The following is a 16,475-nucleotide window of genomic DNA, read 5'->3' as shown; positions in this document are numbered from 1 at the left end:
CAATGGCAAACCTAATGCCAGCCTGGCGCGAGGCCACACTCCTGCTCTCGCTGACTGTTTTTCTCTTCAGCTTCCAGGTAAATCGAACAGCTTGCACGTGTGGATGTGCACACACTCACACATGAGCACGGGCGCGCGCATGCATGCACAGTTCATGAGCACGCGCACATACACACACTTTGCATTACTCTTAGTCTCGTGCACACAAAAACATTGACGACATAACGCTCAGAGGTATCACACACACATTCTTTCTCCAGTATTTGACTTGATTGAGCTGTAAAAGATCGTTGGACGTTGGTGCAAAACTAATGTGACATTCCATGATGAGGTAACTGATAACAGACAAGAATTCTCCAACTGATTTATGTCACACCCCTGCCAACAGTCACTGCTCACTTCCAAGAGCGTGCCACAGTTCAGGAAAGAAGGTCATTTCCATCAAAAACACACTGCTCCCACCTCTCAGGGTCATGATAGTTCCTGGGAAATAGGAAAAACAGTTTTTCAGGTCTGGAAAAGGGTTTTGCAATTAACATAACGTTTTGGAAAAGGCTTGAATATACAATTATACATTATGTTTGGTTATTGATTCTAAAAAACATGCACTTGTTCATAAAAAGAAAACATTGCCAAATAGCATTACGTGACATACATAACTTCTAATACTTAGTTGTGTATACATAATATTGCTAATACTGCATAGGCTGTGTGAGTGTTGCTTAATTTATATGTAGGCTATGTCAGGTGCACGAAAAAGTACAAAACTAAGCTAACAAAACAGTAACAGCAATAGTAAGAACAATAACAAGATTTGTTATTTTTTCCACATGACACTCCTCATACAATGAAGCATAAATCAATTACGTGCTACAGATTGGTGTGCAGTTTGTAGTTGGTGGTGGGATGTTAAAAGTTTGCTTAAATGCAAAGTGTGTACGTTGGATATTGTACTGTATGGCTCAAGAACACCAAGTATAATAACTGGCTCAGAAGACAAGTAGCCTGCCCTGCTGGATGCAGGGCAGGCTATGCACCCAGACTTTTGATATTGGCAACATATAAAGACAAGAAAAAGGTTGCTAAAAGAGACTTCCAGCCTACAGTATATGCACATATTTCACTGACGCGAAGCCAGATAATGTTACCATGCTTCTACAAGACAACTACAACCGACGCTCAACCGATCCATTGTGGCATCAATCGACATGCTCTCGGCTCCCGAAGTGACAAAAAACAATAGACTCACATTTTGTAACAGCTACTGTGCTAAACCCACGTGAGCATTTCAGAGCTATGATTCCCCGAAAGTGGCATAGTGGCCAAATGTAGTTGCGAGGATGCAAAATGTGCATTCCTCTCCACATTTGGAGTTGCACGTTTATACTTTCGCTTGTTGTCATAGAGGTGACCAGGCAGGCTTGGAAACACAATGAATGATGATCGACGAAATCCAGAGCAAAGCTCTCCTACTCAAAACGGGCTCATCCGGATTTGCATGAGGGATGAGGTGTATATGTATATAAACCTGTGTGCAGTACTGTAGACAACTAGACACTACAGTACTGTATATCAGGTTTATATACCGTGGTGGAAAAAGTACTCAATTGTTTTACTTAAGTAAAAGTACCAATACTCCAATTTAGAACTACTAGAAAAATCTACTAATCAAAGCTGCAGCTCACCGCTCCTTGGCTGCGGCTCACCGCTCCAAGAGATGGGTCAAATGCAGAGAACAAATGTCACTGCGGTAACGGGTCGTGTGTGACAAATCTTATGACTTTGACTTGACTTTGACTATAAGTACGGAATTGAAAATGTACTTGAGTAAAAGTACAAAAGTACCTGCATCAAAATTTTAATCTCCAAAGTAACTAGTAACTAAAGTTTTCAAATAATTGTAGAGGAAAAGTGGCCCTGAGATGTAGTGGAGTAGAAGTAAAAGTACTGGAAATTGGAAATACGCCAGTAAAGTACAAATACCTCTAAATTGTACTTAAGTACAGTACTTAAGTAAAAGTACTTAGTTACTTTCCACCACTGTTTATATATACCTCTTAGCCTGTAGAGGCTCAGAGGTTCCTGTGTAATTCAGCATGCAACTCCTCGGGATATCGCAGAGCGCATACAAAATATGCTTTGCCTGCTTATATACCTTCATGGAAATGGGGTAGAATACTGTGAAAAAGGTATATGGGAAAGTTTGGAAAAATGTGTGAGAAGAGAACCCTGGCATGGAGTTTCGACCACGGGAGGTGGAGGTTTCCCATGGTCTCTATTTTGGCCATTATTGCTTTTCAAAAATCTTAAACAATAGCCAAAATAACGTGACAAACGTCTGCAAGCGTCATGCATTGTTGTGAGCATTGTGACGCTCAGTTGCCGAACATAATTATTCACAGAGAGAGAGAGAGAGAGAGAGAGATAGAGAGAGTTTTTGTGTGACCCCTTTCTGGACAGTTTCATGACAGGATGTCGAGCCATAATAAATTGAAACGTCACGAGGCCTGTATTTGAGGATGTTGTGACACAGGTGGCTGAGCTACCACCAGGTGCAGACAATAGAGGTTGCATCATGCAGCATCTCGCTGGGGTGTGAAGACAATTATTATGTCATCCAAAGGTGGCATTCCCATCCCACATGTCATCGGCATTGCCTCTGATCTGTTTTCTTCTCAAAACAAAAGGAGGGTCCATTTGTTTCAAGAATGACAGCAACATTGAGAGTTTAATTAACTGAAAAGAGCATCAGAATGTATGGCAAAGATTGTGACATTTTCCATTTTTTACTTAATGTTCGAGGCCACGAAACAGTCAGCAATGTTGAAATAGGCTAACTGATATCAACTAATAGGCAAATGTGTGAGAATCAGACATCTAAGCATTTAGCAGTAACATTAGCTGTACATAATATCTCCAGTTAGAGACGTGAACTGGCCCTATAGTCTGGCAGCAGACAGGCTTCTTTTGTTTAAATTGGGAAATTTGGTATATAGTCTTTTTTATTGGCCTAAAATATTGTCTATAATATACATACATTCATGAATCCACTTGCTGACCGGCTGTCAGTATTGGGCAATTTTTTCCTATCCTATGGCATCCTATGGCAGGCAAAATTGTCAAAGATGTCTTTCCTTATGCTTTAAGTAGTATGTGACTAGGGGGTTTTCATGATTCTGAATCCATTCCAATCATTAGTTTTGCACAACAAACACTTCTTGGGCTAAAAACGGCCATAGACGTCTTGGCAAATGTGATGAGGTCAGCACATTTTGGGCAAGTGGCTATGGTTGTTTTTAGCCCAAGGAATGTATTTTGTGCAAAACTAATGCTTGGAATTTATTCAGAATCATGAAACCCCCCTAGTTGGACATGTTACATGCTACTTAAAGGAAAAGGAAAGTTTGAAGACTTTATAAAAAGACTATGAAAAGACTATATACCAAATTTCACCCCCGTCCACCTCGCCCTAGTAGTGTTGCCTGCCCTCCAATCTCGCAGGCTCCACAAGCCTGGGATCCGAGGTTAGCCGTAGTGTGACTAAATACCTCCCCCAAGTGGATAAATACATGTATTACATATTCCATAGAATTCCACTCAATAATAATGCATTCAAGTTGCATGGCGTATGCTTTCAGCTGCTGATGGATAATGAAGTTAATTCATGGCAGTGTGTAATCAAAAACACTCTTTTTCCTTTTACTGTTTTTCACAGAAGGTAACAGGCTCCCAGCTTGAGGGCATAATAGCCAAAAGGACTGAATATCGGATGAACTGCACCAGCACTCTGGAAACAGTCACACTCCCCAAAACTACTGGTGAGCTACTGTAAAGTACTGGTATCTGTAAAGAAGAATTAGAATAGATTGAATAAGAAATGCATCCAAGTAGATATATACTGTGAAGAGAACATTAGGGGAATATATGTACTGAAATGTGCACATAATTGTTAAGTTAATTTTGTTCCGTGCCGGCAATAAAGTTGTGTTGAGAAACTACAGTTGTTTTATTCCAGTAACATAATTCTTTGCCTTCTGAATTGGTTAATTTGACCCCCATAGTAACAGGATAGTTACTGTAGCCTACATAGTCATCTATGTTGCATACTGTACAGTGTGTTATAGAAAATATATAATTACTGTCCAAGATTTCATGTTCACCCTCGCAGTCCACGTGTAAATTGTTATTCTTGTTTTACAGGAATCCATTGTAATGGGACGTTTGACCATTTTGTCTGTTGGCCACATTCACCACCTGGAAACGTTTCGGTTTCCTGTCCCTCGTATTTGCCATGGATCAATGATGGTAAATATTACAGTTTAACACTTAACACACATTCTGGGTCACTTCTGAGTTGCACCAACTGACTTGAAATGGTGATGTTGTGTTCCTCGCACATTTCATGTTAACACAAATGCCAGGCAGAACAAGACGGTGCCTGACCCGCTAGGCCGGCCCAGGCACCTAGGCTGGATATTCCCGGGTCAAGTCCCGATCCCGATGAACTTTGCTACGTAGGCCTGACGTCGAAATAAATAAAAAGTATATATATTCAAAGATTTGTGCCACATTTTCACGATTTTTCAAAAAATAGCAGACCTACAGATCTGCTATTTTTCAATAGCTAAATAATGCTTAGTTAAAACACCAAAACGGGTTCCCGTCCAGAATGGGTTAAAACACAAGCAAGCAGTGAAAACAATAAAACAATGGCAAAGAACATAAAACGGAAACATAAAAACATAAAACAGCAGCAAATCAGTCAGAACAGAGTAGGAATTCACAGGCACAGATATTAAAAACTCAACTATAAAGCAAGGGTGAAGAGGTGGGTCTTGAGTTGAGCTTTAAAGATGTCTACAGAGGGTGCGTGACTGAGCTGTAGTGGGAGTTTATTCCAGGCCGTCGGCCCATACAAGCAGAAAGCTGCCTCACCCTATTTTTTTTGTAGACATTTTTTAGGCAATTAAAGCAGGTGTAGGTAAGCAGTCACAGAGGTAAGAAGGTACAAGACAATTGAGAGCAGAAAAAATCCCACGATTTTGTAACCCATTTTTCACCCCTGTGTCAATCATCTAATGTGATCCTGGCCTCTACACACCCTCCACCAACCTAGTCCCCATATATGGGGGACAAGGGGAGAGCAACGGACTTGAACTCATGCTTCATTCATGCCTGAGTGTCCAAGTTGCTCCTTTACACCTGACAGGGGGGAGTTTCCCTGGTTGGACGTAGCGCGTGGAAGGAACACGTTATTCCAACCAGTTCCTTTCCCCTTCATCAGGCGCCCCGGCTGGCCAGGGGGAGGCAGTTTAGTGACCAGGATTACTGCATGTTTTTTGTGAGGGTACCTACCCTAGGGGACACGGGGAGAACATGCAAACTCCACACAGAAAAAAAAGAAAAAAAAAGTCAAATTATTTTTAAATCAATCCAAAAACCCACCGGGAGCCAATGTAGTGAGGCTAAAACTGGAATCATCTGTTCTCTTATCTTAGTGTTAAAACTCTAGCTGCCGCATTTTGAATAAGTTGAAGTTTGTCAGTTGTTTTCTTTGGCAGGCCAGAAAAAAAGGGCATTGTAGTAATGGAGTCGAGAGAAGACAAAAGTGTGGACCAATGTTTTTGCATCGTCTAAAGACAGCTCTAATGCGTGCAATGTTTCTTTAAGATGAAAGAAGGCAGTCTTGGTATAGCCTGATTAATGTGCACATTGAAACGGTACATACCCCTGGGGGACCTCGGTCGTAGGGGTTAAGTCGTTATAGTCATGCCTTTTAAATGTAAAGCAGTGTTCTGCAATTGTCAGGTATTGATTGATTGGTTTAGCTTATCACATCAAAATCCATTTCCACGTCCTTGGCTAGTCAGTCAGCTGCTCCTCGGTGCACTTGCAAAAACACACTGTGTACATTTTTCGTTGTCAGTGGTGGAAAAAGTACTCAATTGTTTTTCTTAAGTAAAAGTACTACTACTACTTTGTTACAAGTAAAAGTACGGAATTGAAAATGTACTTGAGTACTTAAAGTACTAAAAGTAAAAGTACTCATTGTGCAGAATGTGCCATTTCACAAGTTCAAAATGTGTACAAAAATTAATTGAAAATAGCAGATCTACAAGCTCACAATGCATCGCGTTGCGACGCATTGTGAGCTTGTAGATCGGCTATTTATAGGGTTGAAGTGGTTAATGTATGTTTTCTAATCAAAATTTCAATCTCCAAAGTAACTAGTAACTAAAGTTTTCGAATAATTGTAGTGGAGTAAAAGTGAGAATTTTGGCTCCGAGATGTAGTGGAAGTAGAAGTAAAAGTATTGGAAATAGGAAATACTCAAGTAAAGTACACATACTTCAAAATTGTACTTATGTACAGTACTTACAAGTAAAAGTACTTAGTTACTTTCCACCACTGCCATTTTCATGTCCTTGGCTAGTCAGTCAGCTGTTCCTCGGTGCACACGCGGGAACCCCTTTTGGTGTTTTAAACATTATGTTATAATTTAGCTATTGGAAAATAGCAGACCTACAAGCTCATAGCGCGCCACCGAGTTAGCCTGGTTAATAAACCAGACTAATATCGCACGGATCCGCGGGATATTAGTCTGGGGAGGCTCAGCTTAGATTTCATTTCCAGGGAAACATTTTCTCTTTGACGCAATTGGTCAGAGCTACTGTCAGTCAAAGGTCTCAAGCATTGAACGTCACTGTACCAAAGCCCGCCCATATTGCATACCGTGTCCCTATTGGGCGCACACGTTTTCGTGTGTAGAAAATGGGCGTACAATTGAGCCTCTCCAGACCGAAATCCGCCGGTAGGCAATTTTTGCCAACGGCTGATTCGGTCTGGTTTATTAACCAGGCTACCACCGAGTGGCGCGCTATGAGCTTGTACGTCTGCTATTTTTTTTATCGGAAAAATGTGGCGCAAATCTTTGAATATATATTCTTTCAAAGCGAATGTTTTTAACTCAGGTCTGTCTGTGTACATTTGACGTTTTGTCCACTATGCACTGTGTACATTTGACGTTGTTTTGTCCACTATGCACTGTGTACATTTGACGTTATTTTGTCCACTATGCACTGTGTACATTTGACGTTATTTTGTCCACTATGCACTGTGTACATTTGACGTTATTTTGTCCACTATGCACTGTGTGTACATTTGACGTTGTTTTGTCCACTATGCACTGTGTGTGTACATTTGACGTTATTTTGTCCACTATGCACTGTGTGTACATTTGACGTTATTTTGTCCACTATGCACTGTGTGTACATTTGACGTTGTTTTGTCCACTATGCACTGTGTGTGTACATTTGACGTTGTTTTGTCCACTATGCACTGTGTACATTTGACGTTATTTTGTCCACTATGCACTGTGTGTACATTTGACGTTATTTTGTCCACTATGCACTGTGTGTGTACATTTGACGTTGTTTTGTCCACTATGCACTGTGTGTACATTTGACGTTGTTTTGTCCACTATGCACTGTGTGTGTACATTTGACGTTGTTTTGTCCACTATGCACTGTGTGTACATTTGACGTTGTTTTGTCCACTATGCACTGTGTGTACATTTGACGTTGTTTTGTCCACTATGCACTGTGTGTACATTTGACGTTGTTTTGTCCACTATGCACTGTGTGTACATTTGACGTTGTTTTGTCCACTATGCACTGTGTGTACATTTGACGTTGTTTTGTCCACTATGCACTGTGTGTGTACATTTGACGTTGTTTTGTCCACTATGCACTGTGCGCAGACGACTCGAGGAGTGCGTACCGTGAATGTCTCTCCGACGGTAGATGGCGAAGGAAGGAGAACTCCTCTGAGCCCTGGAGGGAGAACTCAGAATGCAACGAGAATGTGCACCATTTCTTTAGAGATAAGGTGAGGAGGAGGAACTGGAAACTAGTTAGACGGTCTTCTGTGTTGACCCATTTAGGCCTGACGTCGATATTTAAACAATGTGACAGTTTTCTGAAAAACCTTATGTATCAGTGGTGCTCAATGTTTCATGTCAAGGACCCCAAAGATTATATGTAATATGCCTCCGGCCCATCATCTGAAAATATGCTGTTCCAGGGACCTCCCCAGAAGCAAAGATTTGACTTAAAATGTTCACTCTGAAACAATATATATTAAAAAATGTGAGGCACATTTTCACGATTTTTCAAAAATAGCAGACCTACAAGTTCAAAGCTTGTAGATCTGCTATATTTCAATAGCTAAAGTATAACATAATGCTTAAAACACCAAAAGAGGCCTCACTCACACCTTCGCAACAGACTGATGTATTCTCCTTTATTATATATACAGTATATTTTTCAGCACCATGGCCAATTCAATAGTAGTGATTTTTTAGTATAACTATTGAGCAACACAAATTGTCTCTGAAGACTTTACTGTTACTTCTTCTTAAAGGCATGGACAATCTTTGGAACTGTCTGTTGCTACAGTATATCTGTGTGTGTGTGTGTGTGTGTGTGTGTGTGTGTGTGTGTGTGTGTGTGTGTGTGTGTGTGTGTGTGTGTGTGTGTGTGTGTGTGTGTGTGTGTGTGTGTGTGTGCGTGTGCGTGTGCATGAGCGTGCGCGTGTGTGCGTGCGTGCGTGCGTGTTTGTGTGGGTCAGGAGGACATGATGTTACGCCAGACAGCCCTCAGGGTCATCTCAATCATTGGCTACTCGCTGTCTCTCTGCTCCCTCACGTTGGCTACTCTCCTGATGGCCATGCTCAGGTCAGTGACCTTCCGGAAGGAAAAGGTGTGTGGTCACTAGTGAAAACGCGACACAACATTGGCTGTCACTGTGGTGGCTTTTCTTGCCGGGCATCGAACCCGGGGCTTATGACATGCCACCAATAGCGATGCCTGGCTTAAAGTAGTTAAAGACAATTCCTTTGCAATGTTTTGAGAGCGGCTTCTGAAAACAAACACCAAATAGCATTTTGAGCCAACTCCAGTCAGCTGGGAATTTGGTTATTGTTTAATGGAAGCTATTTAATTTGGTTTGTTTGTGCTCTCTTTGTGCCATCACATCCCCTCTATCAGTCATTTTGACGTATACGATCAATAAAGCAGAGGACACAGATTTACCAGCATTATCTCTGTGTTTGACTGATGATATGCACGCACGGGTTCTCAGTGTCACCGAGGCTACCACTACACATGCATAATGAGGAGACTATAGGGCTTGACAGTCGATCATTATAAATAACATAAAAAAAACCCAGAAGCGTTTGTTTCTGTGCAGGTCCATGTAATGTGATCATTTTTCATTCCTGTGAGCCAAGATGTATGTCCTCAGCGATCCATTCTCCTGCCATGTCCGTTTGCAACAGCATTCACGATCAATTGCTTCCTGTTCGTTTTACAGTGGTGGAAAGTAATAAGTACATTTACTTAAGTACGGTACTTAAGTACAATGTTACTATTTCCAATTTCCAATATGTTTACGTCTACTCCAAACTACATCTCAGAGGCAAATATTGTACTTTTAACTCCACTACATTTTATTTGAAAACTTTAGTTATAATTTAGATTAATATTACAAAACATACAGAAGCCACTTCAGCTTCTTCACTTCTGTACTTTTACTCAAGTATATTTTTAATTCTGGACTTTTACATGTAACAGACATTACAGTACTACATTGCAGTATTGATACTTTTACTTAAGTAAAATGTGTGAGTACTTTTTCCACCACTGCCAGTCGTATAACTATGGGTTCACGACGCCACGGATCAATAAGCTTCCTGTGTATCGTTTATCATCTGTCGATCTGTCTCTCCCTCTGCTTACCAGAAGGCTCCACTGTACCAGGAACTACATCCACATGAATCTGTTTGTGTCCTTCATGCTGAGAGCCATGGCGGTCATCGCCAAGGAAATCATAACACACGTCATGTACGCCAGGAAGTTCAAAGATGACCACGGGTGGAATTCCTACTCCAACTCTGGGGTATAATCATAACTTGTAACTTAACTCGTTTCAATAGAAGAGGAGAACATCGTCTCGATCAATATGCTTTCTTTCTATAGTATTTTGTTAAAATAATTTTGTTAAAAGGTTAAATCACTATATTCTGATGGTAATGATTGCAATAGAGTGGAGCAGCTCAGACAATTAAGGCCCTTACTTTATTAACAGGCTACAGGTAAAAAAAACAAAAACGTTTCGATGTTTCAGTTACATCTTCGTCAGGTCATGATGTAACTGAAACATCGAAACGTTGTCGCTTTTTACCTGTACCCTGTTAATAAAGTAAGGGCCTAGATTGTCTGAGCTGCTCCAGTGCCTCCTTCTCTCATGATACCTGTCCTGCTTCTGATATGCACCAGACTGGCCTGCCATAGGCTAGAGGCTGCCTCTGAGACGCACCAGACTGGCCTGCCATAGGCTAGAGGCTGCTTCTGAGACGCACCACACTGGCCTGCCATAGGCTAGAGGCTGCTTCTGAGACGCACCACACTGGCCTGCCATAGGCTAGAGGCTGCTTCTGAGACGCACCAGACTGGCCTGCCATAGGCTAGAGGCTGCCTCTGAGACGCACCACACTGGCCTGCCATAGGCTAGAGGCTGCCTCTGAGACGCACCACACTGGCCTGCCATAGGCTAGAGGCTGCCTCTGAGACACACCAGACTGGCCTGCTATAGGCTAGAGGCTGCCTCTGAGACGCACCACACTGGCCTGCCATAGGCTAGAGGCTGCCTCTGAGATGCACCACACTGGCCTGCCATAGGCTAGAGGCTGCCTCTGAGATGCACCACACTGGCCTGCGATAGGCTAGAGGCTGCCTCTGAGATGCACCACACTGGCCTGCCATAGGCTAGAGGCTGCTTCTGAGACGCACCAGACTGGCCTGCCATAGGCTAGAGGCTGCCTCTGAGACGCACCACACTGGCCTGCCATAGGCTAGAGGCTGCTTCTGAGACGCACCAGACTGGCCTGCCATAGGCTAGAGGCTGCTTCTGAGACGCACCAGACTGGCCTGCCATAGGCTAGAGGCTGCTTCTGAGACGCACCACACTGGCCTGCCATAGGCTAGAGGCTGCTTCTGAGACGCACCAGACTGGCCTGCCATAGGCTAGAGGCTGCCTCTGAGACGCACCACACTGGCCTGCCATAGGCTAGAGGCTGCCTCTGAGACACACCAGACTGGCCTGCTATAGGCTAGAGGCTGCCTCTGAGACGCACCACACTGGCCTGCCATAGGCTAGAGGCTGCCTCTGAGATGCACCACACTGGCCTGCGATAGGCTAGAGGCTGCCTCTGAGATGCACCACACTGGCCTGCGATAGGCTAGAGGCTGCCTCTGAGACGCACCACACTGGCCTGCCATAGGCTAGAGGCTGCCTCTGAGATGCACCACACTGGCCTGCCATAGGCTAGAGCAGGGTTCCCCAATTAATTTTCCTCAAGGGCCATATTTTGACTAGCGTACAAGGCTGGGGGCCGAGTCTGCACGCGCGAGGTCGAGGTCTTGCCCTGAAAATTCATTTTCAGGGCAAGACCCCATTTGAAAAGGATGCCCAGTTTGACATGCATAGGCTACTGACCCCCGTTTAATGCCATTTATATCTGGGACCCTTAAAAAAAAAAAAGGGCCACAAGGGGGCGCTCTGTGGGCCGCAAATGGCCCGCGGGCCGCCTATTGGGGTACCCTGGGCTAGAGGCTGCCTCTGAGATGCACCACACTGGCCTGCCATAGGCTAGAGGCTGCCTCTGAGATGCACCACACTGGCCTGCCATAGGCTAGAGGCTGCCTCTGAGATGCACCACACTGGCCTGCCATAGGCTAGAGGCTGCCTCTGAGATGCACCACACTGGCCTGCCATAGGCTAGAGGCTGCCTCTGAGATGCACCACACTGGCCTGCCATAGGCTAGAGGCTGCCTCTGAGATGCACCACACTGGCCTGCCATATGCTAGAGGCGCGGTTGCAATAGTGTGTTTGTTCAGTAACATGGGTCTCCCTGTCTCTCCTGTGCTTTAATGTCTTTGTGTTACAATTCCACTTGTTTAATCTGTATCCTGACTGCGTTCTCTATCCTGATTGGATAAAATTCGTATCCCGACCTGAAAATGCATTTTCTGTTTAATAAAAAGCTGGAGAGACATGGAGACTAGCTCCAGCTGTTACTGAACAAACACTCTATAGCAATACGTACCATCACAATATAGAGCTTTTTAACACTTACTTTAACCAAAGGAAATCACTTACCCTACCCTACCTTTAAGTAAAATGGTGCACCATTTCAGTGTCTGTCAATCAGTTTCAGCTGCGTCACCACACCATATACAACATCATATTTTCAGCATTCCAAATGTGTCCCCAAACAGATAGCACTGATGTGCAAGGTCTTCAGGGTGTCTATGGAGTACTTTGTGGCCTGTAATTACTTCTGGTTGCTGGTGGAGGCCATTTTCCTCCACACTCTCCTCTTCACAGCCTTTCACACCAAGAGATGCCTGCTGAAGAGATATATAGTCCTAGGATGGGGTAAGAGACCACATGTGTGTGTGTGTGTGTGTGTGTGTGTGTGTGTGTGTGTGTGTGTGTGTGTGTGTGTGTGTGTGTGTGTGTGTGTGTGTGTGTGTGTGAGTGCGTGCGTGCGTGCGTGCGTGCGTGCGTGCGTGCGTGCGTGCGTGCGTGACTTGTACGGGTATCTACACTTTCACACACTTCATAAAGTTAAATGCTATGGATTTGACTGTGTGTGTGTGTGTGTGTGTGTGTGTGTGTGTGTGTGTGTGTGTGTGTGTGTGCACACATGCTTTCAGGAACACCCTTGTTGTTTATGACACCATGGACAGTCGTAAAAATTGTATATGAAAACAAAGGGTGAGTTTCTGAGATTACCTCCCACATGATGACATTCTTCATTGCGTGAATCACGTTGAATTTCTCGTTTGATTAATGATTATTATCCATTCAAATTGTAAGGTGCTGGGACATTCTGAACAGATGGGTCTGGTGGATAATAAGGGGCCCGACTAATTTAGCGGTACTTGTAAGTATGTCAGACCAAAACTCCACACTGCATTATTATTATTTCCATCCTCCATGATAGTCCGGCAGTCGAGGTGGACGGGTGGGAAATTTGGTATATAGTCTTTTTTTATTGGCCTAAAATATTGTCTATATACAATTATACATACATTCATGAATCCACTTGCTGACCAGCTGAAAGTATTGGGCAATTTTTTATAGGGGTTTCTTGTGACCCTACCATTAACATCCTATGGCAGGCAAAAATGTCAAATGTTCCTTATGCTTTAAGTAGCGTGTGACATGTCAAACTAGGGGGTTTTCATGATTCTGAATCCATTCCAAGCATTCATTTTGCACAAAATACAGTCCTTGGGCTAAAAACGCCTAACGGCCATAGACATCATGACATTAATGTGATGACGTGAGTGGCTATGGCTGCTTTTAGCCCAAGGAGTGTATTTTGTGCAAAAATAGTCAAACATGTCAAACTAGTTTGACATATGTCACATGCTACTTAAAGCAAAAGGAAAATTTGACATTTTTGCCTGCCATAGGAGGTTAATGGTACTTGGTAGGGTCACAAGAAACCCCTATAAAAAAGATTGCCCGATACTAACAGGATTCATGAATGTATACATATATAGACAATATTTTAGGCCAATAAAAAATACTATATTTCCCACTTTAAACAAAAGAAGCCTGTCGGCTGCCGGACTATGATGTACACGTGAGTATAGCTCACATGAACTGCATTCATCTGATTGTCGGTTACAGTACATGCTGCAATCTCATGGTTACTAATGGATGCCTTTTGATGGCTTCTCGTGAGATCATGTGAGCTGCAAACAACATGGCCAATTACTGATTCCTGTGCTTAAGCCATATACTACTGTCTATACTTTGTCATACAAGTAGTAGGCTCACAATAGAGAAAAAAAAGAGACGTGAAATATTATAGTAAATAGACACACAAATATGTATTATTATACTCTTTATTAGTTCATACACATTCTTTGTCAGCGGTCATAAGCTGTGTTTTCACTACAGTACCAGTATTTTACTTGAAAAACAATTAGCATAACTTGCTGGAATGGCAATGATAATACAGTAGGTGCAATCTACTTTATAGAGTCTTTGATTTTGTGTCGCAGGTTATTTTCTGTATATTCATAAAGATTCTGATGCTGCTGCTCTCCAAGCTGAAAGCAGACCAGGTCAAATTCACAGACTACAGATACAGGTGTGTACAATTTATAAGTGAGGTTTCAAGTGATTCCAACTTTGAATGGTTTTATTTTGACCTTGAGGGCTGTTGGATGGTTTAAGTGGTTACGATAACTGTTCATAATGATGCACACACGCACGCACGCACGCACACACACACACACATACACACACACACACACACACACACACACACACACACACACACACACACACACACACACACACACACACACACACACACACACACACACACACACACACACACACACACACACACACACACACACACACACACACACACACACACACACACACACACACTGCCAGCCACAATGCCTGTACAAAACTTGAAATATGGGACACTTACTTTTACTTTTAGTACTTTTACTTTTAGTACTTTAAATACATTTTGATGTCAATACTTTTGTACATTTTGAATTCCGGACTATCACTCACATGTTTCGATCTAGCATACAACATTGATGCATGCTAGATGTAAGCAAGATGTAAGTGGCATGGCCGCCCCAATGCATTTCCAATGAAAGTCACATGGTTTGATACAACATTTTGGACTACAAGCTGTTGTATGGCTTTAGGCTGTGTTTCGACTGCCTCCCTCCTCCTCATACAACACAAATGTTGTGTCAAACCATGTGACTCCCATTGGAAATGCATTGGGGCAAGATGTATCACACCCTTTGTATACAACAAGCACACATCAGTCTGTTGCGAAGGTGTGAGTGAGGCCTATCACTTAGTTGTAAGAGTATTTCTAAATTTTCATATAAAAGAAAAAAGTATTGATACTTTTGCTCAAGTAAAATAAGTGAGTTTCCAAACACTGCTTAATGCTTGTAACCCCGTTAGCCTGGCCAGAGCCACGCTGGTGCTGATTCCTCTGCTGGGGGTCCATGAGGTGGTCTTCACCGTGCTGGTCGATGAATGTCTGGAGGGCAGCGGCCGCTATGCCAGGAACTTCATTAACCTCACCCTCAGTTCCTTCCAGGTTAAGAGACCTATAAACTGATTCCTAACCCTGCCCACTCTTTAAGAGGGTACAAATGTAACCCAATGGACCAACCCGTAAGTGTTCACTTACTGGGTTACAATTGTATGCCCTCTCGGCATTACAAATGGATACATGAACACAGTCATATACATTGTACTGTGCAACGTGTGGCACAGATAAGATACAATGATAATTTGAATATATGCCATTAACCTTCGCCGCATTGTTTTCTTTTTTTTACAGGGTTTCCTGGTTGCTGTGTTGTACTGTTTTTCCAATGGAGAGGTGTCTGAATCTCTTTTGTTATTATATACGACTGCATGATAGTCATCAGTGTTTCTTGAACCGTAAAACTATTAGTGACTTATTATTGGACCCTCCATGTATATATTTCTAGGTGCAAGCGGAGCTGAAGAAGCGCTGGCAGCTCTTCCTTTTCAACAACCACTTCCAGGTCAGCTGGAGCTGCTTCCGGGGCACGCCCGGCGTCAAGCACCTGTGGAGTTGTACCCGCGGCCGGCGGCCACACGGCTCGCAGCAGAGCGAGTCCTACGACGAGGGCGGGCCTTCGCCGACACACCCGCACCTGCTCCAGGTGGCCGTGCACGGGGGGCCGACGTGGCTCGGAGTCGGAGAGGGCAAAGGTCAGAGAGCGGGAGGGGGTCGCGGCAACCCAACGGGACTCGAGTTCCTCACCAGGAAGAGCCTGTCCAGCAGCGACGGAGAGATCACGATGGGAGAGACCTTAGAGGAGATCCTCGAGGAGAGCGAATTCTGACGCTCTCTCAGAATGAGGAGTCTTGACGCTGTCGATCCACTACTGTCTTTCATGAATAAAATGTTCTTTGGACCAGTCTGGATGGTACTGTACAACTTAAGTATGGTAATACAGTATGAGCAAAAAGGCTGTGGTGGTTGGAGGCGCTCTACCTGCGGCTGCGCCTCTAAAAATCTCTCCTGCCCAAACAGGCTTTCCGTCTTGGCACAGCAGTAGAAGATTTGGGCAGGACATCAATCTTAGGGATTGCAGATTTAATTCGATACCGGATTAAATGAACACTCGGGAGGATTTGTCTAGTCCGCCTTCAGTTTTTCATAAACTCTATTGACTAAAACCTACACATTGAAGTAATGCAGTAATGCATAGTAATGCAGAGAAGAATTGCAAACCAAAGGACAGCGCTGTTCTAATAATTCATTGTTGGTGTATTCACTTCATGTGTATTGAAATGTACAGTACACCTCACA

The 16,475-nt window shown here is 43.3% G+C and overlaps 1 protein-coding gene across 1 annotated transcript; it reads left to right on the top strand.

Moving 5' to 3' along the window:
• Positions 1–2: 2 nt before the first annotated feature.
• glp2r (glucagon-like peptide 2 receptor) lies at positions 3–16,005 on the top strand (the record flags this gene model as incomplete). Its single annotated transcript, XM_083787510.1, has 13 exons — positions 3–77; positions 389–431; positions 4,201–4,305; positions 7,760–7,887; positions 8,629–8,735; positions 9,801–9,957; positions 12,340–12,499; positions 12,781–12,841; positions 12,944–13,010; positions 14,143–14,231; positions 15,086–15,224; positions 15,471–15,512; positions 15,625–16,005. The coding sequence occupies 13 exons, from the start codon at positions 3–5 to the stop codon at positions 16,003–16,005; spliced, it is 1,554 nt and encodes a 517-aa protein (XP_083643636.1).
• Positions 16,006–16,475: the final 470 nt, after the last annotated feature.

The sequence above is a fragment of the Protomyctophum parallelum genome (genome assembly GCF_964188405.1).
Source record: "Protomyctophum parallelum genome assembly, chromosome: 17".
Taxonomy (NCBI): Eukaryota; Metazoa; Chordata; class Actinopteri; order Myctophiformes; family Myctophidae; genus Protomyctophum; species Protomyctophum parallelum.
This window is presented reverse-complemented; position numbering and strand designations above follow the sequence as displayed.